Source organism: Suhomyces tanzawaensis, assembly GCF_001661415.1.
Source record: "Suhomyces tanzawaensis NRRL Y-17324 unplaced genomic scaffold CANTAscaffold_7, whole genome shotgun sequence".
NCBI classification, from domain to species: Eukaryota; Fungi; Ascomycota; class Pichiomycetes; order Serinales; family Debaryomycetaceae; genus Suhomyces; species Suhomyces tanzawaensis.
The window spans coordinates 705,389-732,879 of record NW_017963642.1 but is presented as its reverse complement, the minus strand read 5'-3'; the positions used below and the strand labels follow the sequence as shown (position 1 = coordinate 732,879).

The 27,491-nt window shown below is 43.6% G+C and overlaps 15 protein-coding genes across 15 annotated transcripts; 6 read left to right on the top strand and 9 right to left on the bottom strand.

Annotated features, from left to right (window-relative positions):
• Window positions 1-311: 311 nt before the first annotated feature.
• Window positions 312-2,288, bottom strand: CANTADRAFT_56611 (DNA-directed DNA polymerase alpha subunit; the record flags this gene model as incomplete). Its single annotated transcript, XM_020210608.1, has 1 exon — window positions 312-2,288. One exon carries the CDS (start codon window positions 2,286-2,288, stop codon window positions 312-314), a length of 1,977 nt encoding a protein of 658 aa, XP_020062630.1.
• A 342-nt stretch (window positions 2,289-2,630) lies between these two features.
• Window positions 2,631-3,485, bottom strand: LHP1 (Lhp1p; the record flags this gene model as incomplete). Its single annotated transcript, XM_020210472.1, has 1 exon — window positions 2,631-3,485. The coding sequence occupies one exon, from the start codon at window positions 3,483-3,485 to the stop codon at window positions 2,631-2,633; it is 855 nt and encodes a 284-aa protein (XP_020062629.1).
• A 158-nt stretch (window positions 3,486-3,643) lies between these two features.
• On the top strand, window positions 3,644-4,378 carry CANTADRAFT_91948 (uncharacterized protein; the record flags this gene model as incomplete). Its single annotated transcript, XM_020211881.1, has 1 exon — window positions 3,644-4,378. The coding sequence occupies one exon, from the start codon at window positions 3,644-3,646 to the stop codon at window positions 4,376-4,378; it is 735 nt and encodes a 244-aa protein (XP_020062628.1).
• A 771-nt stretch (window positions 4,379-5,149) lies between these two features.
• On the bottom strand, window positions 5,150-7,084 carry IST2 (Ist2p; the record flags this gene model as incomplete). Its single annotated transcript, XM_020210459.1, has 1 exon — window positions 5,150-7,084. A coding segment is annotated over one exon (1,935 nt), but the record flags the coding sequence as incomplete, so codon positions are not given.
• A 1,317-nt stretch (window positions 7,085-8,401) lies between these two features.
• CANTADRAFT_55620 (uncharacterized protein) lies at window positions 8,402-9,130 on the bottom strand (the record flags this gene model as incomplete). The annotated part of the gene is made up of 1 exon (XM_020210468.1): window positions 8,402-9,130. A coding segment is annotated over one exon (729 nt), but the record flags the coding sequence as incomplete, so codon positions are not given.
• A 2,274-nt stretch (window positions 9,131-11,404) lies between these two features.
• Window positions 11,405-11,581, bottom strand: CANTADRAFT_36328 (uncharacterized protein; the record flags this gene model as incomplete). The annotated part of the gene is made up of 1 exon (XM_020208675.1): window positions 11,405-11,581. A coding segment is annotated over one exon (177 nt), but the record flags the coding sequence as incomplete, so codon positions are not given.
• Window positions 11,582-11,776: 195 nt separating this feature from the next.
• SWD2 (WD-repeat containing protein) lies at window positions 11,777-12,820 on the top strand (the record flags this gene model as incomplete). The annotated part of the gene is made up of 1 exon (XM_020210548.1): window positions 11,777-12,820. One exon carries the CDS (start codon window positions 11,777-11,779, stop codon window positions 12,818-12,820), a length of 1,044 nt encoding a protein of 347 aa, XP_020062624.1.
• Window positions 12,821-13,480: 660 nt separating this feature from the next.
• Window positions 13,481-13,996, top strand: CANTADRAFT_33433 (uncharacterized protein; the record flags this gene model as incomplete). The annotated part of the gene is made up of 1 exon (XM_020208512.1): window positions 13,481-13,996. A coding segment is annotated over one exon (516 nt), but the record flags the coding sequence as incomplete, so codon positions are not given.
• Window positions 13,997-14,355: 359 nt separating this feature from the next.
• Window positions 14,356-15,630, bottom strand: CANTADRAFT_56175 (uncharacterized protein; the record flags this gene model as incomplete). Its single annotated transcript, XM_020210556.1, has 1 exon — window positions 14,356-15,630. The coding sequence occupies one exon, from the start codon at window positions 15,628-15,630 to the stop codon at window positions 14,356-14,358; it is 1,275 nt and encodes a 424-aa protein (XP_020062622.1).
• A 714-nt stretch (window positions 15,631-16,344) lies between these two features.
• PRY1 (Pry1p) lies at window positions 16,345-16,755 on the bottom strand (the record flags this gene model as incomplete). Its single annotated transcript, XM_020208394.1, has 1 exon — window positions 16,345-16,755. A coding segment is annotated over one exon (411 nt), but the record flags the coding sequence as incomplete, so codon positions are not given.
• Window positions 16,756-18,297: 1,542 nt separating this feature from the next.
• Window positions 18,298-21,297, bottom strand: CANTADRAFT_56418 (uncharacterized protein; the record flags this gene model as incomplete). Its single annotated transcript, XM_020210592.1, has 1 exon — window positions 18,298-21,297. The coding sequence occupies one exon, from the start codon at window positions 21,295-21,297 to the stop codon at window positions 18,298-18,300; it is 3,000 nt and encodes a 999-aa protein (XP_020062620.1).
• Window positions 21,298-22,032: 735 nt separating this feature from the next.
• ATP7 (F1F0 ATP synthase subunit d) lies at window positions 22,033-22,560 on the top strand (the record flags this gene model as incomplete). Its single annotated transcript, XM_020210554.1, has 1 exon — window positions 22,033-22,560. The coding sequence occupies one exon, from the start codon at window positions 22,033-22,035 to the stop codon at window positions 22,558-22,560; it is 528 nt and encodes a 175-aa protein (XP_020062619.1).
• A 336-nt stretch (window positions 22,561-22,896) lies between these two features.
• CANTADRAFT_7957 (uncharacterized protein) lies at window positions 22,897-23,205 on the bottom strand (the record flags this gene model as incomplete). Its single annotated transcript, XM_020211217.1, has 1 exon — window positions 22,897-23,205. The coding sequence occupies one exon, from the start codon at window positions 23,203-23,205 to the stop codon at window positions 22,897-22,899; it is 309 nt and encodes a 102-aa protein (XP_020062618.1).
• Window positions 23,206-23,717: 512 nt separating this feature from the next.
• Window positions 23,718-24,941, top strand: CANTADRAFT_7956 (phosphatase PAP2 family protein; the record flags this gene model as incomplete). The annotated part of the gene is made up of 1 exon (XM_020211216.1): window positions 23,718-24,941. One exon carries the CDS (start codon window positions 23,718-23,720, stop codon window positions 24,939-24,941), a length of 1,224 nt encoding a protein of 407 aa, XP_020062617.1.
• Window positions 24,942-25,484: 543 nt separating this feature from the next.
• Window positions 25,485-26,468, top strand: CANTADRAFT_56015 (5'/3'-nucleotidase sure; the record flags this gene model as incomplete). Its single annotated transcript, XM_020210529.1, has 1 exon — window positions 25,485-26,468. One exon carries the CDS (start codon window positions 25,485-25,487, stop codon window positions 26,466-26,468), a length of 984 nt encoding a protein of 327 aa, XP_020062616.1.
• Between the last annotated feature and the right edge of the window lie 1,023 nt (window positions 26,469-27,491).

Sequence of the window (27,491 nt, the reverse complement as noted above, 5' to 3'; positions counted from 1 at the left end):
CCCTGTAATACGATTGTATTTTGAAGGACATTGGGTAATAGGTTGTGAAAAAGTGAAGTAAATAAGTGGTTTGTATTACGTAATCGTTATCGGGCTAGGAGTACTATATACCTGTAAAGTCATTATAGGGCAAAATTTGCCTTGAAAAGAGCACGCCCAGTGAATCATCGCGTGACTTGACGTTTTCACCATTCAATGCAAAAGTCCTACTGATTTGGAAAGTTCTGATTAGTTTATCAAATCTGTCGCTGAGACAAGTTAAAAGGGCAAAAATACAATGCAAGGCTAATAAATTTCTGTACATTAATCATTTAGCTCTTCATAATTTCAACTCTGGCTCTTTTGAACACATTGTGATAGTAAACATCCAGACCCTCGGATACCAGCTCCACATTATCATCGTTCTCATCATCTGGAGCATTGATGGTAACCACACCGTAAGTCCCCTGTGTACCTCTAGAAAAGTATCCTGGGTTTATCACAACGACTCCCTTAATAACTTTAACGAAAGACTTCAATTTTGACGGAGAAATTAATATATCTGGCAAAGAATCACCCAATTCTGTGAGGCCTAAATACGGAATCTCGAGCGATGAACCCCCTATCGTGGTGTTGGTATTATCTCTGGTGACAACTCCTCCTTGGAGATTAGCCAATTCGTCTTTATTATCATTGTTGACATTTAATCTCTTGATTGAGCCAGGGAGGTAAGGATAATATCTTCGTTGTTCAAATATATGATTGGTAATTCTTTCAAATCTGTTATTGAAGGCTCCAATATTTGGGTTCGACGAATCCACCTGATAGACATCTCTTAGATCACCAAAGATATCCAAATTCGAGCAGCCAACTAAGACTTCATTAATGGAGAAACTTGAAGGATTGGGGAAGACTTTGAAATTCTTAGGGAGCCCAAGTGCCTTCCTATCAAAGGCATCTTGTGGATATGAACAATGCTTGATACAAGTGTCGCTCAAACTTGGAATCAATATCACCTGAGTCTTTGGATTGATTCTTTTGAGTATCGGGGTAATTAACTTTTTAAATACCTCATCCAATGTCTGAGGTTGTTGCTTTTCATCAGGAAGGTTTATCTCACCACTGGAGACAGCTTGGTTATTCATGTCCAAAAATGGACCAAGCAAAACAACCACATTGGGCTTAATGTCTTGATTAATTGTGTCCGTTAAATTAGCCAATTGTTGGTAGTCCAATGTTACTTCATTGGAGAATGGTCCCGAGGCCACCAATAATTTCAATTGTGAACCACCTAATTGCTCCTTGTATTCATCAAGTTCGTCCTTTGGAGTAATTGGTAAACCTAAAGCTGGAGGAGGAATAACTTCTTCCACGATAAATGTAGAACCTGTCGGGTTCTTACCTCTGAGTGTAACTATTTGACCCGGGAAAAGCGAAAATTGCTTTAGATGATTAAGATCCAAACGTATTCTCTGGCCAATACCCGAAAACCTCGATGTTTCCAAAAATAAAGATGATTTATTGGGGGTGTAATTCAACGAAGTGTCGTCTGTAGGCGAGTCTGGAACAATTCTTCCAGTGCATAGTATATCCGATTGTGAACTCATGCATGGGTTACCGACAGGAATCTCCATGTCTTGAAACATTTGAGCATATGAGTCGATCTGGTCATCCAAGACATCAGCAGATTCTAAGAGCTTCATCGCCATTGTACGGAATTTAAATTTACCCGCATCGAAATTACTAGCCAACTTGACCCCACGGACTTCGTCAGCTTCTATGATTTCAATATGGGGATTCAAGCATTCAAGCACAGGGTTGGATTCTGGTTGAGGAGGCTTTTTGATTGGGGACGACGATTGGAGGGTCTCGTTGGCAGTGTCGTAAGTGACTGGAGATGAGAGGTACGATGGCTTCAATGCAGACGAGGGCTCGTTGACTTTTCTTCTCTTGAGATTAGGAGTAGAGGGACCCGTAGGACTCGAGGTCAAGGGCGCATTGGGTCTCATCATCGGCTTCATTTTGATGCCATTGGACTGCAAGTCTCTGGATTTTTTGATAGAGGGTGTGCCCTTAGACAATGAAGATTGGAGATGTTCCTGGAAAATGTCAAGGTTGACCACTGTCAATGGTAAATCATCATTCATCTTACTAACATTGAAACTCTCCCATCTGATGAAGAGCTCCTCTGCATCGAGGTCGAAAATCTCCATCAACTTGGAGAGCTTTTCCCAGACAGATACATGCTCCTCGCTAACGGGACCGAACTTGCTTTCGAGCTCTTTCTTGGTTCTATCTTGAACTGGCATGGGAAGAATGATAGTACGCGACGCGTATAATTTGAGGTAGTAAATAATTCGCGTAAAGTGCTCGAACGAAACAGATTTTGGTGATAGTGAGTGTTAAGAAAAGATCCATACACCAGAGCACTAAACATATGCTATGTAATAGAAAGAGAAGGCAAAGACCGAGCAACAGAACCCGATCGATTTAGCATCTTTCTATGGGATTAGGTCTACACTTGGCCTTTACCAGGGGTACGACTTAGGCTACATAGGCTGCGAAAAGTTGCGACATAGAGACTCCTGGCAAAGCCTTTTATTATAGGAAAGTGAGACAATAAATACAAGAGACCATAATACGGGGGAGATTTACTTAGTTTCCTCCTTAGTTTCCTCCTTAGCTTCTTCCTTGGATTCCTCCTTGGCTTCCTCCTTAGCTTCCTCCTTGGCTTCTTCCTTAGCTTCTTCCTTAGCTTCTTCCTTAGCTTCTTCCTTGATTTCGTTTTCTTCCTTCACATCCTTTCTGGCCTTCTTGTTCTTCTTTCCTCCCTTGTCGTTGAAACTGTTACGTCTCTTACCAACTTCGTTGACACCGAATCTCTTGCCACTTTCTCTCATTTCTTGGAAAGTCAACAAGGACATCTGCTTCAAAATGGTCTTTTTGTCAACGGATTCATCGTCAGCCTTGACAGCACCTTGTGGGTAGCTGAGAGTCAAGTTCAATAAGTATTCAGCATCTTCTTGGGTCTTAAGCTCAACATCCACAACACCAAAGAATTCTCTCTTGACTCTGCTCTTGACTCTACGTATAGAACTGACGTCCTTTTCCTTTGGTAATTGTTCGACAATCTTACCGAAGAAAGCTTCCAAATCTTCTTGGGTGGCTTCCTTAGGGAATCCCTCGATGTGTACTGTGTTTCTCTTTCTGATATTCTTCAACTCGTTGAATTCTCTCAATGGTTCGGTTCTTCTGACCATGTCTTCGTTGGCAGAGAGCTTCAAGAGCTTGGATTCCTTCAATGCTGCAATAACACGTTCTTCAGGACGGTATTGTCTCATTCTACCGAAGGTCAAGATGGTCTTCAATTCAACCCAACCATCATTGGCCTCGTAAATTTTCCACAAAAATTTGTCAGTTTGCAAATTGCTGTCGGAGAAGTAAAACTCGACTTGCTTTCTGACCTTTTGTTCGAAGTCTTCTCCCTTGTAGATGGAATCAGTCATGGCGATGATGATGTAGAACTGAAAAATGTCGGCGTACTTCAAAATCGATGCGATGGACGAGATCGAAATCACGTGACAGAAAGTCACGCTCATTTATTGGTCATCTCCATGTTTCAGTCACCGATCCAATGCAGAGGATTCGAATCTTCACCCGTACAATGTCCAATTTCCCTCAAGTATCGGAGGCTCGCCAGAAGAGTTTGCAGCAGTCATATGAAGCTGTGTTGAGCCAGGTAAATCTGATTTCGAGCACTCCTGTTAGACTTGTTGCAGTCTCCAAGCTCAAGCCGGCCTCGGATATCATGGCGTTATACAACGTTGGAGTTCGTCATTTTGGAGAAAATTACGTCCAGGAATTGATCACTAAGGCTCAAGAGTTGCCCAAGGATATTAACTGGCATTTCATTGGTGGTTTACAGTCGGGCAAGTGTAAAGACTTGGCCAGAGACATAGAGCACTTGTACGCTGTGGAAACCATCGACTCATTTAAAAAGTGCAAAAAGTTGGATACCAGTCGAACCAGTCATGGTGGGTCGGAAATCAACATTTACTTACAGATAAATACATCTGGGGAAGAACAAAAGTCCGGTTTCGCCTTGGACGATCCAGAGTTGGACCAGACTGTGGAGTACTTGAAGTCAGAAGAGTGTAAGAGCTTGAAGCTCAAGGGTTTGATGACTATAGGCTCTTTCACTGAATCCACTTCTGAAGGAGACGAAAATCTCGATTTCAAAAAGTTGGTGGAATTGAAGCAAAGGCTTCAAGGAACGCATGGTGTCGAGTTGGAGCTTAGTATGGGCATGAGTAGCGACTTTATACAGGCTATCAAGCAAGGAAGTTCGAGTGTTAGAGTGGGTACTGCCATTTTTGGGGAGAGACCACCAAGGAACTGAGATATCACTTCGGCTTGCATTGATTGCTAAGTGTTCTTGACTACAAAAAGATAGATATTGTTCAGACAAGTGTGTCGTTTAAAAGTTTATTATTTAGGGTTATATCTTAATCATTGATTTTACTTGTAGTCAATTTGGACAACAAGATATCCTATCAGTCCCCAAATAACTCTGAAACCTTTGAAACTACTTCTTGCCCTTGAAAAGCTTTTTAATAGTGGACTTTCTGCTGACCTTGCTGTTGTCACTGTTCGTGACACTACTGTTCTCATGGTTCAGGTCCTCGGTGAATTCCTTAGCGGTTTGATCGAGATTGCGTTGAGCTTGTTGTTCAGTTTGCTTCGCATTTTCCTGGAATTCCTTTGCTGACTGCTTGGTATCTTCCTTGAATTCTGCAACAGATTCCTTAGCATTATCAATAAACTCAGGCTCAGGGCTAGTCTCACTAATATGTTGATTGTTATCGATGGTTGAATAAATTTCACGGCCATCTGCTTGTTTGCTAGTGATGATACGGTCTCCCTGTTCGGAAACGTTCTTCAATTGCTCCTTGCTTTTCTGTTGGGCAGCCTCTAACTCGGCCTGCTTGGCCCTTAATTTCTTAGAGCGCTCTTCTATAGAATGCTTGAATTCTTCATCTCTAGAAGTCAGATAGCCAGCAATGGTCTCTGGAATAATTTCAGGCTTCAACTCAGCAATTTGTTTGGCTTGCTTGTTAGTTTCGTCTGCAGACGAATGTAACTCCTTCTTGTCTTGGGTACCACTTGCAGGCTTGACTTTGCCAGCGTAATATTCACGTCTTAACTTGATGTCATTCTCCACAAAATCATTTTCCAACTCAGCTTGGCTCTTGAACAAGGAGGCACTCTTAGCGAAGGTGAAATATAAAATTAAGAATCCATGTTCAGCAGCAAATAAGATCAAAATCAACTGGGCAGCACTGGAAACATTAGTGCTGGCTTTATCCAAAGCAAATTGCCCCAATGTCTTTGGTGGAGCAGTGCCATGACGATAGAGGGCCGTGACGACCGGGGAGATCACAGATCCTATCCATGTTAATATAAATAAAGCATAGTTCCATGGGTGAATAGAGTCTACTCTTTGTTGAACAGTTGGTCTGAAGTAATGGCCGCTAGACAATTTCAAGAGGTCCAACTTGAAAGTCAACACGTTGAACACAATAGCAATGATTGGGGCCAAGGGCCAAACAGTACCGAAGAGGATCAAGTAACCGTATTGCAAGATGACTCCTCTGAAGTCATCATTAACATTGTATGCAGGTAAAGTTAATGCAACACGGACTTTAGATAACCAATCCTTTTCGTCTTCTCTATCTTCAATCTTAACCTCAGGCGAACCAGCGATAGTCGACTTCACAACAGCAATACCCTTGCTGAGCACAATGGGTAAGACATACTTAAGGATGACCTGAATAATTTGATTTGTAACGATGAAATAAAAGAACTGAGCACTAAGTCTTCCTTGATTAATTTGAAATTCTTCTTGTCTTTTCAATTGAGTAATATACTTGTAGTAGAAACGATCCTGACTAATTCTAGCAGTAATAGTGTTCTTGATGTCACCCAAGTGGAATTCGATCAAATGGGCAAAAGGCAAGTAAATGAATGAGGTAATAATCAAAGGCATGTAGCTAGTTAAAAAGTTCAATACGAACGTCTTGATCAAGATAGAATTGTTACGACTGTACTCGTTGTCGTGATTTTCCCAGGCAATAACAGCACTAGTAACAGTGTTGTAGACAATTGTCAAAATTGGCACAAATACTGAGATCAACACAGTAGGTAACAAGGTCAAGAATATTTTACCTGGACCGTCATAAATCTCAGACAAGAAAATTTCCAAGACAAAGCAAGACAATTGATAGGCAACCAAGACAGCAGTGAAACCTAATGCAACTGGAATAAAAGACAATTGCTTCACAAATCTGGAGGCTCCGGTGTCGGCCTTTGCGTTTGAAGTCTTATTCAAACGGGCCAACTTTGCGTTATTCTCTTCAACCAAGTGAGAGTTTTGCACCCCCCAGAAATTGACCAAGTATTGCTCCTTTCTGTTCCATAAGGTGATGAAAAGGGTTCCCCAGACCAAATTGACAAACGCGTAGGTCAAGGAAAAGGTCTTCTTCGCCTTGAAGTAGGAGATGAGACCAAACACGGACAAGTAGACAAGCCAAATGGTGTAGAACTTGAGGAACTCGAAGTAGAGAGCCACGTTTACCCCGTACTTTTCCTTGATGGAGTTTGTGGTGAGTCTGGAGTCCGAAAAGATGGCCACGGCCTTTTGAGACACCGAGGACTCGTTCAAGTCGCCGGCCACCGGGACAATGGCGTTGACAAATGCCCATTTCCCCTTGGTGGGGGTGATTTCAAGGCCGCCAACCTGTTTTTTGCTAGTCAAGAACTGGTGGATGATTCTGGCACGGTCGGCAGAGGTGTCGTTCTTGGTGGTAACACCAAACTCGTAGTTCTTGATGACGTCTTCTTCTGCCAATTGGAGATACTTGGAGCCCAATTTGGCGAACACCAACAATTGAGGGCCATCAGGTCTGGCCTGGGTGGTGAAGCCGGCACTGTGCAAGGTTTCCGTCAACTGTTGGAGGTCACGGTCGGCCTGCTGGGTAGCCTTGCCGTCCTGCGTGGGGTATTTAACCAGCAAGACAAAGTCGGGGTTCAGTGCTTGGATCGACATGGTTTGGTTGGACAGTCAATCGTGGGCAATGGCGTTTAAATATACTGCAACTGTTGCTAATGGATGAAATTCGCCGTAGCAAGATCGTGAAACAGTCGCGCTGCTTTTTCAGGTGTTATTGGGGCTTGCGAAGACAGGGCAGAGAACTAAAAGCAGATATGGCGGCAACTGGCGTGGGACGACGAAACGGTGGCTACAACTGTGGAGAAGGGCTAGGGGACGATGCTAGCATCCGCGAGGACAGGTACCGTCCACCACTAGTGCTACGTGGTGGTTGGGGGCCTGTACCTCGCGGCCCCAATCTCGCGACTACGCCACAGGGTGGCCTGTGCTAAAACGGTAGAGAAGGCTGCGCCGCCACTGAGGCCCACTGCTGTGGTGTTATAGATGGACATCTTGGTGGAGAAGGCATCCCCAATGGGTTCACCCCCACGCAAGCCCGCAATCGTGGTGTTGCCAGGGGCCAGTTGCTGGCAGGACTTGAATGACCCTGCACGTGCAGGGGTTGGCAGTTGCCAGTATAAAAGCCGCGACTTTCGCATAGTTGCAACCGCCCACACCACCACTAGCTATGCAATCATCTATCTGTTCTAGACCAGCATAAGACACCCCGAAGTGCTATCCAGGTAAGTATTTACGTCCCAAAGTGCCCAAGCCCAGTCCCCATCTAGTCCTTCCTTCAAGTATAGTCCCCAACGAACGCGTGCCACGCTTCAACCCCGATCCAAAGTATAGTCCGTACGACTTATCACATTACCAGTCCCTGCCCACGTCGAGTAGTCTCATCACTTCACTAGTCCCTGCCCACGCTAACGAGTAGTCTTATCACTTCACAGGTCCTCGCCTATGTCTCATGTGCCCATCCCCGTAACGATTCACGATTAATGTCCAAAGTTTGCGACCCTCCATTGAGCCCGTCAACTCCCGAACTCTGTTGCAGTCCTTGTTACTATAATAAATTTGTCCTTTTTAGTATCCATTTCGTCTGAATTCTGAGTATTTTTCCCATCCAGCATGTTTTCTTCCTAGAATGGGTTTCTTGTTTGTTTTTTAGAGGTCTTCACCGTTTTAATTTCTTCTTTGTCCCCAAAAGAATGAAACGAAAAACAGGAAAGATTGGGTGTTTCAAACCCAGCGATTTTCAAACGGTTTATGTAAAGTAATTGTTATACCCTGAGGCTTTTTCTATTTGGTGGACTTTGGGCTTATTTTGTGGAATTGGATAGAGGAGCTTCACTTATACTGGTCTAGGATACATAAGTGCTTGCATATATAGTTTCTAATAGACGTAGCATTCATAAAAGCTAAATAGGATACTTACCAATCAACATAACCCTTACCGACAACTCTAAACACACGGATTCTTCCACTTTTCAAGTCTCCAATTTTATAGCTTTCCTTCTTCACATGACCAGCTGAGTCCAGTTCGATAACCTTAAACTTTTCCTTCTTTGGATCAAACTCATAGATTATACTGGTGTAGCTATCTTGGGGGTTGTTGCCTTCTCCCAAGACTGTGCTCTTGTTACCCAAAAGTCCCTTTTGGGTGGCAAATTTACCATTTCTAATCCATAAAACATCACCTGCCTTGATTTCATCAATTTTAGCAACATTGGTGTTGTTAATATTCTTGTAAATGGTCACACCAAAGGATTTATATCCGATAGGTTTAACAATTTCAGTCTTGCCTAGTCCTTCCAAGACCACAGAGACAACATTATCAGCAATCTTGGTACCAATCAATGTAGATGCCTTAGAGACAATTGCATTAGCGAAGGCTCTGTGATATTTATCCAACAAATCCTTACGAATAATAGGAATTGGCTTGGTAAAACGTCTAACAAAGTGAATAGTTGATCTTGGATCTTCTGACTCGTATTCTAATTCAAAAATGATCTGAGATAAGTCATAAAACAAAACATAATAATCACGATAATTCACAGTTCTATTACCTCTCTTTTTGATTTGATTGGATTCGATTTCATAGACTAAGTCTACTCCAATCTTTCCTGCGAGTGACTCTGGTAATTCACCTCTAAGCCACCAGCTCGCAGATCCACTTATGTTAGCAAGCTCATATTCTAACTCACCAACAGCCAACTCTGCCTGAGTTTGCTCCACACCATTTCTATCCTTGAGAGATTTGGATCTAGAAATTGAATCAAGAGAGCTTCTCTTGTTGTAAGAGCCAATGGAGGTACCAGTCGAATTTCTAGCGAGTGGAGGTGGTGGGTTTGACTCATGGATGTCTGTAGAAGCTCGTTTGGGGACATTACCAAAAGGAACAGCAGGTGGGGGGTTTGAAGTTGGAACAGGAGGGGCAAAATCACCAGAAAGAGTTTGCGACCTCTTTGGAAAGGACCTATCAACCGGAAAGCTATCCTCCTCCTCATCTGAGGATGAGTTTTCAACTTGCTCATCAATGAGGGTTCGATTTTGTGGATCATCAGACTCATTCACATAATCCTGAGGACTTGGGGGAGGGATGGAACCTGGGATTGGAGGTGGTGGCGGAGGGATCTTTAATGCGGGAAGGTCATCGGAAGGAGAGGCCAATTCATTACTCTTCAAAGTTGAAGTAGAAATAGGTGGAACGTCAGATGGAACTGGAGGTGGCCTGGTTGGAAACGTAGGAGCTTCTTGAGGAACTGCAGGAACCGAAGAATGGGGGACAGGTGGAATAGGTGCCTGGGGTACTGGTACGCTTCTAGGAATTGGAGGAGGACCACTAGGAATACTAGGTGCCTCGTGTCTTGATGGTACTGGTGGTTTTGCCAAATCAGACAAATCTTCATCTGCTTCATATCCAGTTGCTTCTGTTTCTAATGGCTGCCTCGTGATTTCGATTTTGTCACCGTCTTCTGGTTCGTCAACCCCACTGTCAAGTGCATCTGGCCTTGGAACTGGGGGAGGCAAAGGATTGACAGTTTCTGGATGGGTTTGAGCAAAACCAGCTTCTGGAAATTTACTGTCCGATTCAGTGAGATCATCATCTTCTCCCATAGATGAAGATTCTTCTTGAGAGTGAATTTCATTATGGGTTTCGTTATGGCCCTCTCTCAAAATACGTGCATCTGGGATTGCTTCTTGTTCTCTTCTTAACTCTTTCGGAACTGGTTGATCACCCACTGGCAATATGGGAATCGCTCTAGGTAAGTCATGTGCAAGAGAATGCTCTGGTTTCTTAACTGCTTCCGATACATGAGTTTCTGTTTCCGCTGCCAATTCCTGTTCATTTGACTCCCCATCATCTTCATGCTTAAGTTCGGGTTCTCTTTGGGCGGAACTCTTAGGACTGGACTTTGCAGCTGGAGCGCCAAAAGGACTTGCCATGCCCATCATGCCAAACATATTTCTACCACCCGAAATTTTGGCCATTCTTTCGACCAATTTTCTTCTTTTCAACTCTTCGTCATCCTCTTCTTCGGGTTGTTCTACTTCTTCTTGTGGTACCTCGTCCTCGTCCTCGTCCTCTACCTCCTGCTCTGGTACATCTTCAAACTCGTGTTCTTGTTTCAATTCCTTGCTGCCAGCAGTATGCGTGCTCTCAATTGGAGGATGGGCATGTTCAGAAGCTTTGTGGGAGCTAATACTGTGAGAACGAGAGATCTCAGAGGTCTGAGAGTCCAAGGACTTCCTAGGGATGGGTTCTTCGGGGACCTCTTCATGAGTGGCGGTGGTGGCAGCCACGGCAGCAGCTTCCTCCTTCCGCAACTTGGCTTTTTCTTTTTCTTCAGCGAGCTTCTTCTTTCTTTCCTCTTGCATCATTAATGCAGCAGCTTCTCTTTCCGCCTCTTCCGCTTGACGTTTTTGCAAAAGGGCAATACGCTCTTTCAAGCTTACTTTGGGTTCATCAACATGCTCTTCGGTGACAGAGGTTCCCTTGATCACTTCGACATTTTCAGGGGCTTGATTGTGGGCGTGGCCAATGATGTTGGATTCGTCTCTGGGGGTGACCTTGGGTACATAAGACGATTTGCCAGCCCCCAAAAACTGTTTCTTGACACTGTACGGATCCTTGACTGGTTGGTTAGGAAACACAGGCAACGGTGGCTTCGTTCCTTCTAATTTGCCATGGTTCGAAGGTTGGACTGCTTTTACAGGGGAAATGGGAGACACTGGGGAAACTGGCTGAGGCTCAACCGATTTTATAGGAGCCGAGGCCACGGGAGACTCAAGAGACTCTGATTCATCTTCTGAATCGGGGTCCACTTTCTTCTGAACTTCCTGAGCTGACTTGGTGTCAACTGGAGCCGGTTTCAGCTCCTGAACCTTGGGAGCCGGACGGGACCGTGGGGGTGGGGGATCTTTGATCAATTCAACAAAGTTGCGAGGAAACATTCCACTCTTACCATCGTAGTTTCCGGAAAACCATTCCTCATCCTCCACTTCTGTGACGGTGATGATTTGCCCCACGTCAAAAGTCAAATCATCCTCGTATTCCGATTTGTATTCATACACCGCTTTGACTCTAAAAGGTACTGTAGGCTCAGACATGTTGCGAATACCTTTGGACGAATTGCAAAACTGTACTTGATGACAAAGGATGTGCAATTGATGTGTAAACTGTCAATTAGACTGATACGGCACTTCCAGGTGGGTCACGATCGTTGCTTTAGGGGCTATAATGATGGTACGCGCACGACCTGTTATAGACATCCGAGTTTGGGGTCAGTCCGAGAACTAGTACACATGTCACGACTGCATTCGACGGTGGTGATTACCGACAAGATCCTAGCCACGTGCAGGCCCACCAAGAGGTTTGACTACCATGACAAGGCCAGCATCACCTCGCTCGACTTTGATGACTCGGGCCAGTACTTAATCTCGGCTGGTATCGACAAATCGGTCCAGCTATACGATGTGCACAAAGGAACCCATTCCAAGGACATCAAGTCGCAAAAGTACGGGGCACACTTGGCACGCTTCACTCACAATGCCTTACAGTATTTACACGCGTCCACTCCTACAGAAAAGGCGGAAGTGGACCACGCCATCCGGTTTTCTGACCTTTCCAATAACCAGTACTTGCGGTACTTCAAGGGGCATAAGGGCCAAGTGACGTCGATCGAAGTCAATCCGTTAGAAAACACCTTTTTGAGTACGGGGTACGACCATACGGTAAAGATGTGGGATCTCAAGTCTTCGGCCCCCATCGGCAATTTGGATATTGGTATGGAATCCGTATTGGCCTATGATCCACAGGGCCTTGTTTTCGCTGTCGGATGCTCTAGCAGCGGGCAAATTTCGTTGTACAACACTGCGTACTTCGACAAGGGCCCATTTTTGAGAGTGAACGTGCCGGTTACCACCTCGTGGAACAAGCTAGAATTCTCCAACAATGGTAAGCTCATTTTGGTGTCGACAAATGGGCCGCTGCACTTCATATTGGATGCGTTTCTGGGCCAGATATTGACTACTCTTGACACCAATAGTGACCCAATACCATATGGCTACCCAAGCACTGGTTCGTGTACTTTCACACCATGTGGAAAGTTCGTGTTAGCTGGTACTTCCAGTGGAAAAGTCAGCCTCTTCGACTTGAACCAGATCAAGTCCACCGACGGAGATGTTCATGTGGTTCATGATGATACAAATCCAACAAGGCTAACACCATTTAAGGTGCTCAATGCCAATGGTGGTATCCCCAAAATTGTGGCCTTCGACCCGAAGTTGTTCACCTTTGCCACTGCTGACAATACGGTGGCTCTTTGGCAACCGCAGGATCGCTTGTAGCATATTCCAATACTGGAAGAGAACTCTTTGAAAGGGTTCAATTTGTACATATAATATTTAGCTCCATACGTGACTACTGGAGCGTGTACCATAACAAGCTTAATAGAGTTTTAAAATCTGTAGAGCTTCTCTGCTGGCATTTGTAAATCTCCTGATATCCAAAAGCTTGAACTACAGTTGTTCAACGACTCGTCTATTTCTAGCTATATGAATCATTCCACGCTTTTCTGGCTTTCTTATTATTGCATCTTCCAGTATCTTAGTACTTTTCGCAATAGTGATCCATGAAATGCCATCGCACAATCAAATAACTACTCTTAGATTCAGAACCACCATGCTGACATGATTAGCACGCTCAAACTACGCATTCCCCCTATCCATAATGAATTGAAACGATGGTCTCAGGTATCATCAAACCCTCCCAGCTCAAGCCAGTCACAACAGACCCAAGTAATACCAACTTCACTTCAGAAGTTCTTGACCCGAACAAAACCCGATGCCAGGGCACCGGTACTGTTCCAGTCATTATCTTCCCGAGTAGATGGAATTAAGCGCCGATACAAACCACGTCTGGACTTCACTGGACGTGCAACCAAGTTCAGGGACCATGACCAGTTCCTTAAAGACTCTCCAGTCCCTATCCATATACAGTCAGGCAAACTTCCCCAGCGCCCCACAGACATCAAAGGGGTAGACGAGGCAGTGTATCTGCACCTAAGGAAGCCAAAAGTGAGCAGAACCATGCCACGGGTCTTCCGTAATGAGTACTTCAGCTTAAGGTTCTTTCCTCAGGATCATCATGTGTCCAGATTTCGAAAATCAAATGTGGCCTACACGTTCAGCAATCGAGGTGGGTACAAACTAAATGACAAAATCCTTGAGGAAAGTCTTAATAAGTACAAGGGAAAGTACCGTTCACTCAACTATTTCCGAGAAAACCTTCAACCACTCCATACTGCATTCGGAAGAACCACCTATAGAAAATTCATAAAGAAGTGTCTATTCAATTCGCTTCACAAACATACCAAGACTCAGCTGGATTTTGAAAAAGTGTCAGGGGTATTTAGATTCATGTTCAATTTGGTTCCTGGCACCTCAGAGGAAAGGCAAATCATTAAACAAGATATGGACCGCTGTATCCAGCGGGTCTTATCTCCGGCCTTCGAAAAAGAGTTAAGAAAAGCTACAATTTCAGGGAACGCATTAACAAGGGATATTGAGGTTCTTACAAAGAACGTCAGCCCTTTCAATACTCTTGGAGAATGGAAAATTCCTGGATATATCCCTAAACTCCCATTTCTTCCAAAGGATAGCAGGGAAAGAGAAATTCGCACATCAAGAAACAATAATCGTACCAGGAGTTGAAAGAAGGTGAATCGTGCAATCAATTATAAACAGAGCCCATCTATATCTATGCCTAAGGTTGCTTTGTTTGTAGTATGATCAATAACAACTACCCCATGTGTTACTATTCCCGACTTTGCGTTGCTGCCTGCCATGGCAAATAAGATCTTGACATTATAATATCATGAGCATCAATTTAATTCTCTTGCCCATGTTGGCATATCGGTTTGAAAGGAAAATCCTGGTTTTTCCCCTAAATACTCGTATCTGTAAGCATGTAGCCAGATACCCAGCCCAGTCATATCCTTGTCAGTATCAAATAAACTTCGGCGACACTCAGTGCATACCTCACCGTGTTCCTGTTTGAGTTCAGAAAGCATAGCTTGTCTTTGAGTTTTCAAATCTTTCACCTTAGCATTTAAGCCAGTATCGTCGTGCCAGTTGGTAATCTCGAACAAATTAATACATTTATCAGTTTTGATCACAGAAACATCGGGGGCCTGAAATTTTCCAAAGGATGGAAACTTCTCGAAAACACGCCTGTATAGCTCCTTTTCAATTTCTCCGTTAAGTACATTGATCTCATGATTGGGCAAGGTATCCAATACTGGGTTATAGATATAATCGTTTGAAATTGGATGTCCCAAATTCCGCAAATGGATTCTGATTTGATGCATTCTACCCGTGAGAGGCTTACATATCACAATACTTTGATTTAGTTTTGGACAATACTGGATTCTTTTGAACAAGGTAGTTGAATTTATAGGAAGTGATTCAGCATTCAATGGCTTGATATAACCACCGGTAGAATTCACCGAGAAAATAGGGCAATTGACCATTACCTCTTGAGTGGGAAATTCGCCATCTACCCGGGCCACATACTCTTTCACCAACCTATCTTTTTGGTTCTGGATGATGCCCAGGTAGCGAATTCCTGCCTCTTTTGTCTTTCCTAGAATCAATATCCCCGAGGTCACCTTGTCCAATCTATGACATGGCCAGACATTCGCCAATCCTAACTCATACTTGCATATCTCGGTAACGGAATTGTAGTAGTAATTTCCTGTAGGATGTGTGGGTATACCACAAGGTTTGTTCACTACCAAGAGCTCGTCATTTTCAAAAACAATTGGAATCCCGGGGCTTGTTGATTCTTCACCAACCGGAACACTTGGTTCGTGCATGTGTTTAGAATTACATATCATGTCAAACCGTTCAATTTTACGATCACATAGAGCCTCAAGCCCTTCTATCTTGACAGGCCCTCCTTTCTTTCCGTAGTTACTCAACACATATATCACCTTTTGCGATAAGTCATGCTCTATTATCTGGGCCTTCTCACCGAACTCTGATGTATATACTTCGACGAGTGTCCTTCCCACCCAACGAGGTTTTACATGTGTCTGGTACGAAAAGTGATACGGTACCACTTTGCGAAGTCCATTCTCGAAATTGTACCTGCTCATGATGGTGACTTCGTGAGCTGGCTGTGTTTGATGTGTTCAACTGTAGTGAATCTCGGATCACTATTGTGGCATTTTTAGAGTCTTGCGATGTGCTTCGCTCCTGCATTCGAACATATGCATTGCAGCTGAGGTTGGGGTAAAAGTGGCCAAATAATATAAATGTGGGATTAAAGAGACTTTTCCTAGAGCAGTGGATAGATTATGATGTTAGGAACTATCTTTGTTAGGATCATCTTGTCAAAATATGCATTTTTCGAGAGGCTCATCCTTGTATTGCTAAATTCGCAGCCATGGTGTCAAAGTCCAAATACAGACTAGGTGAATGTGATAAACAAATCAGATCAAAGTAATCGTATTTGTTATTTCACCTCCTCTGTACTCTACGCAATCATGATTGACAATACTGGACATTATGACCTGTTACATGTTATCAATTTTTAAGAAATCAGTATAATTTCTTAAAAATAACGAGGAAATTGTCAGCTTGCTTCCGCGGACTTTTCTTGATGAACTTGTAGCCAAAAGGTGTACTCTACAGCATAAATAAAATTCTTTTTGTATTAACTAAAGTTACAGAACTGGTATTGAAGAAGTGAAGTCCCATTCGTGATTTTGGACAGAAACGACCTTTGGTCCAGCACATTAAGCTGATACGCAGTGGCCGTCTCCATTAATTTTAGACGTTAGGCCTTGTCATTTTAATCATGATCCCTGTGGAAAGACATTGGCCTTGTTTTGGCCAACGACGTTACCAGGTGGGTCGTATTCACATACAACATATAATCCCCAGTTTTCGGCACGACAGTCCTTGTAAGCACATCCAACGGAGGAAGTACCCTTCCAAACCACCTGGGTGAAGTGATCGTAACTGTTGGCAGCTTGGTAGTTGTAGGAGGTACCTTCGTCGTACCATGCCTTGACAGCGTCGGGACCATTGCTGTAACCAGCAGCGAGGTTTTCCCCGAATTTTCCGTGGGTGTGAGTTAAAACACCGGAACAGTCGTAGTTGTTGGCGTTGTTTTGTGCGTACTGGTATGCTTCCTGGTTCCAGGTCAAAGCAGCCACCCCATGTTGGGCTCTATATTGGTTATGTGCGCTCAAAATCAGTTGGGCAAACGAAGAGTCTGCACCAGGACTCCCACCAGAGGAACTAGTAGGAGCTGACAGAACAGTAGAGGTAGTTGGGGTATTAGGCACGTAGGTGTTGGCTGGAGATGATGAAGCTGGTGCCTGGGCCTGTGTAGTTTGGGGGCTTGCAGCTGGCTTAGCTGGGCTTGCAGCTGGCTTGGATCCAAGACCAAAGTAGGAGAGCCATTTCGGCAAGTTGGAGGTGAGGAGGTCGTCCAAGGTCGAGTTGGTGTCGTCAATGTTGACTGGCTCGTTTGAAGCAGCAGCAGTTGGTGCAGCAGCAGGAGCAGCAGTGGATGCAGCAGCGACGGTGGCAGAAGAAGGCTCATTGTTTCCAAAGAGGGCATCCCACACAGATCCGTCTTCGTTCACAACTTGGGTTGCAGTTTGGTACACAGTTACTACCTGAGGAGCAGGTGCAGCCTCGACTTGTGCTGCGAAGGACACCAAGGCAGCTATGAGGGCTACCGAAGCCTTGTTGCTCAACATATTGACAATTTGATGTTAGGTTAGTATGCCAGGCTTGCTTCGGAAATGGCCAAGTATATATAGAAAGATGGCCATGTAGTGGCACACCACATGTGGGTAAGCTGCAAATTTGTCGCTAGATTCTATTACCCAATAAGGTGCACTTCCCGATTGGGCAATGGTGGTTCCCTTCCTAATTAGGAAGATGGATGGACTAATTGCATGCGGGTTATTGCCTTTATGGCCGCAACTGACTAGGCCCACTGAATAAGCTTCGTGTGTTCCACCAGTGTGGCCATGAGTGACGGGTGATTGTTGACATTAAGACAATTTCGTGCTGTCCTCGAGCAGCACAAATGTGGTTGGCCATCTTTGCGGAGCTGCGACTGGCCGACCAACACCCACACCAACCCTGGGCCATCCACCACTACAACTCGTAAAATTGCCCGGTTAGGAAAAGCTCATGAGTGCCGAAGCATCTCTTGGTTTTCCAGCCAGCCCAGATCAAGCATTGCAGCGAGGAGCGACACTTGCATCGAAAATCGGAAAATAACCTTACGGGCACAGGCAGTGAAATTCCTTGACCAAGTGGTAGTTGGCTGTCCACACTGGCAATATACACGAACTGACGAATAGCATCTGCTGTTGACTAAGAGATCCATCCTCCGGTAATCCTACGATAGCTTTAGGAAATAATGTTGGTCCTTCAAGATCTTAGGACCATCTGGTTCCATGCGTATTCCGGCCCCAGCAAAGCCCAAATGCGCCTCGACTCAAACCAGGAGTCAGTTGTTGGAGGATCTATCATTTCAAGCCAACGAAAGGTTGGAAAATACGTAAATCATCAATTCTAGAACATACATAAAATCGGCCCTTTCCTAAATAGGAAATTTTCAAGATATCTACTGGTGGACCCATGGCACCGATATCCGTCTTGTCTGGGCGAGGCCTCGCTCCACACGTCTATATCTAAAGTTGGCGCAAAGATTCACGTCAACCGGGAGTTGAATAAGGTTTGGCTTTCCAGTCTATTGTAGCTCGGGTTTTCTTGATTACCCCAGACAACGAGAATTAACCTTCGAATATCTCCTTCAAATTCATAGCTATGACTTCTGCTATTCCTCCTCCAGTACATCTCACCACTATTTCGAACTCCCTTCCAATATTGTCCACACTCTTGATAGTAGCCAAGAGACCATAGTTGGATTTCTGGGTGTGGAGTATACCCCCACCCATTACCAATATGCCGTTCTCACTATTGTCAGGTGTAGCATGGACCACCGAGAAGCCCAATCTTGAGAGAAGTCTAACTATATTGGATGAGTTGTGCCTGTGGCTCAAATCTATCTTCACGTGGTGCTCGCCCTCTTTTCCTAAGAGTTCGCCAATCTGCAACCATCTCTTCTTGAAGTCTTCCAAATTGCTCAAAGACGTAGATGATAAGGTCTTCATTAAAGATACCGGGAACTTAAGATTGAGTTGGTTAAACGAACCACCACACATAAACTTGATCGAAAGGATTGGACTTTGATGGTTTTCCACAACATCTCTCACTTTCACATCGATATCAATGGCGGACTTATCATGAATTGTTGCTTCAGGTAATTGCCTCAAATTAAGAATGTAGCTTGGATCTTCCTTACCTGAAAAGCTCTCAAGATTCAATACTGTGAACCCAGTGATATCTGTGCCAGCAGTCTTAGCTGAGTTATTGATGATGACAAACTTTATTGTGATATTGTTCTTATCCTTCATGATCCTATATGTGAGCTTAATAAGTTGGTTTTCGAAAAAGATACCAGCATCATAATGCAACATTCTATGATATCCAGAATACCAGTTTGGAGTAAGTGCTGTTGGTCTTTCTGCGAAAGGATTATCCTCTTGAGGATTTTCAGCCAATTCATCATTATCGTTCTCCTGCGTGATTGGTAATGCAATTGTCGAAGTTGATTTCAAGCCTTTATTGCTAGATTTTGTTATGTTTTGAGCAGCCACGAGAGAGCTGGACCTATTTCTCCCCACTATATGGTTAATGCTTCCAATCCTATTCATTAAGGGACTCTCCGTGTTGACAAATACGGGGAAAGGCTTTATAAGTTGGTTGGTAAATTTCTGGTTGATTTGAGTTGTGAGCAATTTGAAGTATTCCGTAGATCTAGTTTGAATTTCCAAATCGATAGATTGTGATTCAATATCAAACAAATCAACAACGTCTGGAACAAATACTTCTTCTCTAAACTTTAACAGAAGCTTCAAAAAAGTTGTCAAAAGCATTGCTCTAGTAAGCAAAGAAACCTTGAAATATGATTCATACAAAACTCTGAATTGCGCTTCAATCGAATATTCAGGTGTTTCCTTAATCTCAGAGCCATACTCACCTAATACAAACGCTGCAACTTTCACCAAATTTTCTGAAAGGCCAATTACGGGTTGAGGTCTACCTTTGACATTTTCGGGAGCAGCCGGGTTTCTCAACAAGTTTATTACCAATTTACAAGTTTTTGCTTGCAAATCTTGATTGTTGACCACAATTTGAACAATTCTCTCCCAAACTTCGTTACTAATATAACCAATTCCACTGGAGTTCGAACCTCCCCCTATGGAAAGTAATTTAAGCATAGTTGTAACGTACCATGTAGAATCATTCGCAAACTTCTCTGCAAGGATAGCAATTTTGATTGCCAAATCAGACTTCAAGGAGAAATCAGCAAAAGGGAAGAACTCCAACAATTGAGTGATAACTATGTTGTATGTCTCTGAATTGCAAATAGTATAAATCAAATCCAAAGATTTCCTTTTTACCGAAATATCCTTATCATACAACAAGTTGAAAATCTTTGGTAGGTTCTCATCAAATTTATTGAGATTCATGGACGATAAGTAATTCGCGTTCAGTCTTGCCGTCAATTTTATAAGAGCATCCAAGGAGAGATACCTAGTGTTAGTATCTGGAGAGTCTAACAATAACATTAGAGCATTGATAGCTCCATTAATAGCTTCCTTAGATGCATTCAAAAATACTGCTAAAGAGACAGCCTGGAATAGAATAGAACTTTGAGAATTTCTATTAGGCAACCCACTTATTGGTTTGGATGCATTTTGAATAGACTGTGCAATGACTCTTCTTAAATTGTTAAGTGTATGTTCATCAATTTCCGAGACTGAAAGTGCAGGTGTCCCGTCTGGAGAATCGAGCAAGAAGAATTGTTCGACCAATTGAAACAATTTAACAATAAGCCAAGGTGCTGGAGATTTGTAATAATAGTAAGTTGCATGACAATCTTCATCAATGATAAAAGTCACCAATCTACTAGAAACCAGAGGAATGATGGATTTGACAATCTGAGGTTTAAAGTTCATGGTGTATTGGATAAGTGGAATGCACGAAATTACAACTCCCAAGTCATCACTGTCAATGAGCTGCAATAGTCTTGGAATCCAGTTATTATTTGAGATGATGACATCTGGATAAATCTTTAGTAATGTTAATAAAGTTAGTGACGATTTTTTCTTGATGAGACTGTTCTTGATGGGGGAAGTACAGTACGAGTACAAAATATCTATAAGTTCAAGCCACTGTGGTGCACTTTCGTCAGACTCTACGATCTTGACCATGTTTGAACCTTTACTGGTATCATTTATGTTGAAATTCGATGCAATAAATTGGATAGCCAAACAATTAATGTCTTCATCGTTGGACTTCAAGTCTTTGACAAGGTTTGAGTGAATTGAATCCAAAAGTGTGTTCAAGTACTCCTTCTTGCTTGCGTATTTGTGTTTATCATATCCGTCTAGAATCGCGATCGATAAGTATCCAAGCTGTTTTTCAGTGAATGTTGGCGAGTTCAACAATTGATATGATTCTTTGATTCCCAAATCGGCCACATCCGAGTATCCCAATAAGTAGATGTATATGAGCTTACAAATGTACTTTTTCTTCTGATATCCATTCAAGTTTGTGTTGAATTTCGAATGGATATTGTTGATTTCGAGGTTTATTCTTTTGTCTTCTTCAGAGAGATCCTTGGAATTTCTCAAGTCTAGGATGAATTGATTCAATCCCTTCATAGGTTGTGGCATGTTGAGATACGACGCCTTTAAACTGTGAATGGATGGGTGAACTTTAGGTGATACAAGATCAAGAGGTGGTCCAAATTTAGTTTTCCAACACGTGACGGGGATTGTCCTAAAGCGGGACTTTCGGGGACGCTTCCAAAATGCAATCAACACGTAAAATCATTGGCCCAAAGCTGGCAGCTGGGACTAGAATAGTAGATATGAGCTAAAAGGTTCATCAGAAGGATCCGAGAGATAGAAGGTTCCTAGCCGGCGAGAGAAGAAGTACTAAAATCCTAAACCATTTGCAAAAAAGGCAAAGGCCAGCTTAATGGAAGGGATTTTGGCTTATTACTCGTCACCCAAGAAGATCTACTGGTTAGTTCTCTTTGAAACGGCTCTCTGGGTTTAGTATGTATTATTTTTGGACCCTGAGACAAACAAGACAAACAAGACCTCACATCCGAAAAATGAACCAAACATATATTAAATGGGAAAACAAGCTCGTCTAAAATAGACACCCGAAACAGTATTTTCTACACAATTGTACCCTTCCTAGTACCTGGCTATCCATTATTGCAGCAACAGCAGTTGGTCCCAGGAATACCACGTGACCAAGAGAATAGTCGTGGCTTACCCGCGCGAGCCCACAGCACATCCTCATTGGTCAAAACAAATTTTGGTACGAACCGGCCTAACTCAATAAAAATTCAACAGTGCCAACTGAACCACATCAATTGAAACATCATGTCCTCCGTTGCTAAGAGTGCCTCCACTAAGTTGAACTGGGCTAAGGTCATCTCCTCCTTGGGTTTGACCGGCTCCACTGCATCTTCATTGACTGCCTTCAAGAAGAGATACGATGAAGCCAAGAAGGAAAACTTGGCCTTGAAGGAACAAAGCACCGAAGTCGACTTCGAACACTACAGATCCGTCTTAAAGAACACCAAGGTCATCAGTGAAGTTGAGAAGGCTGTCGCCTCTTTCTCCCCAGCCACTTACGACGTTTCCAAGAGCTTGAAGAACATTGAACTCTTCGAAGAAAAGGCCGTTGAAAACGCCAAGTTGACTGAAAAGTCTGTCAGTGAAGAAATCACCAAGTTACAAGCCACCCTCAAGGACATCGAAGGTGCCAGACCATTCGATCAATTGACCGTTGACGACGTTGCCAAGGCCAGACCAGACTTGGATGAAAAGGTCACTTACATGGTTAAGAATGGTAAATGGGACGTTCCAGGTTACAAGGAGAAGTTCGGTGACTTGACTGTTATGTAAACCCGCAATTTATTTCATTACGATTTCAAGAGGAAAATACAGATACATTTAGATGAACGTAGGCAGTGTAGACAACATAGGAAGAGAAGCGTATTTTGGAACGTCCAAATTATGATGCATGAGCATCCTTGGGAGAGCTACAAATAGAGATAAAGTTAGTCTCTGATGTTGAAATTTAGTGTTCATTGCTATGAGTTATCCAGATTGCGTTAATTACTTACACCTTGGAATATCTCCAATCAGAAAATACCTGGGTAAATTTAGCACCTTAACTATTATTACCAATTAACGTAGCCCCAATTTTGCTACACGATCGTGAGTTCCATGTAATGTTCTTTACCCTTCTATCCACTGTTCATGACTGAAGTCCCAAAATTTAAACTCTATTCCCCTGAACAAGATGTAGTCGAAGCGCTTTAAGTATGCACCACGCAAGAAAGATACACTATCCAAATCTTTAAATTGCACCTCTTTAAACCCCGATTTGTAACCCTTATCAACATTAATATCGTACGAAGTCACCACCAAATTACACTTGTACTTTATCCTTACTCTGTCCAAGTAGTCATTGAAGGTGGAGTATAATTGCAGAGTACTAGTGAACTCTTTCAAACCAAATTCCCTGTAATTAGACCGATTTATCATTTTCAACTCCCAGAAAAAGATTGAAAGGCAATCAATTATCAATGTTTGCAAAATTACATCAGGAATCAACTGGCCGCCGAGAATCTGCTCAAGGATATCGAGGAGATGAGCAAAGTTTCGAGGAGTTGCTAGTACAACTGATCCGGCTTGAATGCTCGTTCCACCACACGGTATGATCACCAGGCTAGCGTCTTCAAATTGGGAAAGGAATTGGAGCCTTTGGTGCTTGTCACTAAAAAAAATATGGCATGATTGGTTCTGAAGAGTTACTGAACTGCAAGGCAATGAACTGGCATGTATGGGAAGCTTTATGAAGTCGAATAACCTCTGCTCAATCATACAGTGTGAAAACGTGACTCGCGTGGAATTTATTGTGTTACTCGATCCTGACACCAACTTTTAGACCCTACCAGCCTTGTCAGTTCTGCCCAGCATTCCTAGTTCTTCTAGGCTTGTCCACACTCCACCACCTCGCCGTATTTTTGCCTGCTTTCGTGGCTGCGTCGTTCCGGATGTTTGACTGGAAGGTTGCAAGCAGAAACTTGAGAACAGCCATCTTTAATGGTCGGCCTCCACACGTCTTCCTAGCAAAATCGGTCGTTAACCTCAGCTACATCATCCTTTGGTTATTGATCGTCATACTCATCAACCATATACCGAGGTCTCACTATATCTTTACCAAATTTTTATTGAGGTTGGACTCATACCTTTTCGATATTCAAAATGAGGCCTTTGGCTCCATATCGTGCTTATTTTGCGTGCTATCGGGGAGTTGGCTTATCTATGTTAAAGGATTTACCCACAGTCGCAGGGTGGAGCATGTGGGCGCCATAGAGCTAGATGAATTGCCCTCATCTTCGTCATCGAGTCCCTCAAACCCCTCAAGTCCCCTAGACAAGAGTTCCAAACTTGAAAAATTGGAGACCTACTTCAACAATGACAAGTTAATTCAACATGTGAACGCGAAAGAAAACTATAGACCGTACAAATGCTGGAATTTGACTGCTCCCATATTGCTAGCATCTTCGTGGCTTCTTATCAATACACTTTATGCGTGGAAAACTTCAGTGAATAAACCTAACAACTTGGTTGCCTGGATATTCTATGTGCCATTGCACATTTCAGTCCCTCCATTGATAGCAGGGTGGCTTTACTTATTCCATACCCCTGGCGCATTAAAGTTGTTCACCATTTCGTTGGGACTACAAAATATATTGGTGGCGTTGACCCAATTAGCATTACCAGGAGCTTCTCCATTATTTTTACAGTTGTATGGAGAGACAAAGGACCCCGACTATGATATGTTGTATACCGATGGTATAACCAGACAGGACATGAAATTTGGATCTACTATATACAAGGCAGTGTATTATGTTGCCCCACATAAATTTGCAACTTTGCCTTCTGTTCATGCATCCATGTCATCATTAGTATTTTTCTTCGTCAGTTATTATGGGGAATGGAGATCGTTCAAATTGCTCGCTCTAGTCAACCTTTGTGGACAATGGTGGTCGGTGCTATATTTGGACCACCATTGGAGGTTGGACATTCTTTTGGGACTTGCATACTCGATGGGAATCTGGGTGTTCATTCGCAGCTGGAAATATGGAATCAAAACTCTGGATGAGAAATTTATAAGACTGAGACTTGATTCCGATTTTGCCAAGAGCAGCACTATGGGAATGAGGCTTTTCAAGGGTACGCTGTTGCAAGATTTCTTTGATCCTCTCCGCTAATACTTGTGCAAAGTGTCTAATAACAGGTCCATTTTTTGAAATCCCAGACTTCAAATGTGAAAACTGATACCAAGTTATCATCAGTAAGGAAAGAGAAGCTTCAACGTACTTGCAACAGTATTTTGCCGAACATTCCGCATCCTGTTGCCGGCTAGCACAACCTATGGTAAATACACAAGGTAACATAACTAATGCATGAACATGAAAATTTACCGGGTACTCAGCACCTTCGGCCCTACGATAAAGTACTACATTACCGTATAGAACCAGATAAAAGTGTCCATGACACTTTCATTGCGGAGGAAGATTCCGGTATTAATGGGATTTTCAAACTGGAAGACCTTTACACCAGCATACATTTATGGGCCGAAGCGATGCAGTTGCACTTGCAACACGCCATATTCAAAACCAATTAACGTTCACCCAACACAATATCATCGTCGTTTACGATGGTCACAATCACGCTACCAGCGCGACTATTGTTATTGTCCTAGGTTTTGATACTTGAGATGGTGCGAGAACAATGCGGTTGGGTTGGCGTCGATGTCGAGTATAAAAACTAGGCTGGAGGAATTGAAGACCAGCACAATGTTATTTGGGTTGTTCTTTCTAGCTGCCATTGCGGTAGCCAAAACAGTGCTTCTTACCAATGATGACGGATTTGCATCCACCAATATCAGGGCTGCGTACAGAGAGTTGAAAAAAGCTGGCCATGATGTGATTTTGGTGGCTCCAGTATTACAGCGGTCAAGCTGGGGCGGTAAATTTGATCTTCCAGACTCACCAACCTTGAATTATGACGGTGAGTTTGGGTACGTGAAGGCTGGGGACCCATCGTGGGGTCACGAGGCTGACGACAACAGAATTTGGTACTTCAACGGCACTCCTTCATCGTGTGTGGCATTTGCTTTGGACTATGTGATTCCGGAGCACTTTGGCAACGTCACGGTGGATTTGGTGGTGGGTGGCCCTAACGAGGGTCCCAACTTGTCGCCAGGGTTCTATACGGTCAGCGGAACCATGGGTGCGGTTTACACAGGAATCTACCGGGGAATCCCAGGTATCAGTTTCAGTGGCAGTGACTTTAATAACAGTTTCTACAAGGACTCGTTGAACACTGCCAAGGACAGTCCCGCCAACATCTATGCCGGAAAGGTGGTGGAGCTTGTTGATAAGGTGTTGACCAGCGGAGGGCTTCCGCATGGGGTCGGGCTTAACGTTAATTTCCCTACAGTGGGCACTTTGAACTCCAAGTGCTCCGATCCCCAGTGGGAAATCACCCGCATGATGGGGTCGGGGATATTCATGCAAAGCTTGAACTTCAACTCCAAGTCTGGGTTGTTTGACTGGAATGTCACCTACTACGATGGTATTTTGGACGGGTGCGATGTGGGTGACTGTGGTCTCAGCTCTGAGTACGAAGTGTATCTCAAAAACGACTGTCGCTCGACCGTTAGTATCTTTAGCATCGACTACGATGCCAGCATCAACAACAGTAACAAGGTGCGGAAGGCATTGGATATGTAGTCGATATCTCCACAACCTCCATAATGTATGACCGCATGGTTCACGGAAATTTCATGAATCTCTGTAGTTTGTAGCATTGGACTGGAGATGCAGACCGTTCAGAAATAGTCCGGATCGTATCGCTAGCAAACGGTACAGAATAAAAAGAACGAAAAGGCAGAATATCCGAATTAACCACCCAGCTGGTGCAATACCAAAACTAATTATTAATGAAAAACTCAGATATCTAGAGTCTATTCCACTTACTGACCTGGTGTATCTAGTTGTGTGGAAGCGGTCATCTATGGACTGATTTATCTTTAGATCCTGGCTAATTCAGGGTTACTTGGGGATTCTTAGTCACGTTATAGAGCGATAGTGAAATAGTTCTATGTTTAGAGTCTACGAGATTCCGATGGCGAATCACTCCATCTGGGCGGCCTGGAAATCTCCACGAAGGTGTTATTGAAATGTCTAGTTCCCAATTGTCCATTTCAACACAATAGGACGCGGTGGCTCGAGGTCATCTGGCATCTGAAACGTCTCTGAAAGCCTCGCAAACACTACTGACTCGATGTCGCGGCCGATTCATCCGTCGGAAAGGTGGCGTCGCCTAAGACTACTCTGTAGGGCTCTTAGTAGCGGTGCCTGGACCCTGGTATGCCATGCCTCCAAATCTGGCGGTTGGATCCGGCCCAAAAATAGACCATGCATACCCCAGAAAAAGACCCTACTATTAAGCACACCACTCAACTTTACGAGCACCACCCGGTTTTGTGAGCTGCGAATGATGCCTGCTGGGAACGCCGGATTAATGTGGGGCGTCTGGATGACTCTAAATTCTACATAGTCCTCTGGCATCACCCAGGATGTACGAAATCCGAAACAACAAGCCTAGACCAGCCAGGCTCGGCCCGATTGTCTTCCCCTGTGGGTTTAGCCGCTCCTGAAACTCGATTGTGCCGTTTTTCTGGTGGTGGGGCTTACCATCACCACAATGTACGACAGTATTTTTAGGCGAATGTTCGAAGACAATTGCGCTTT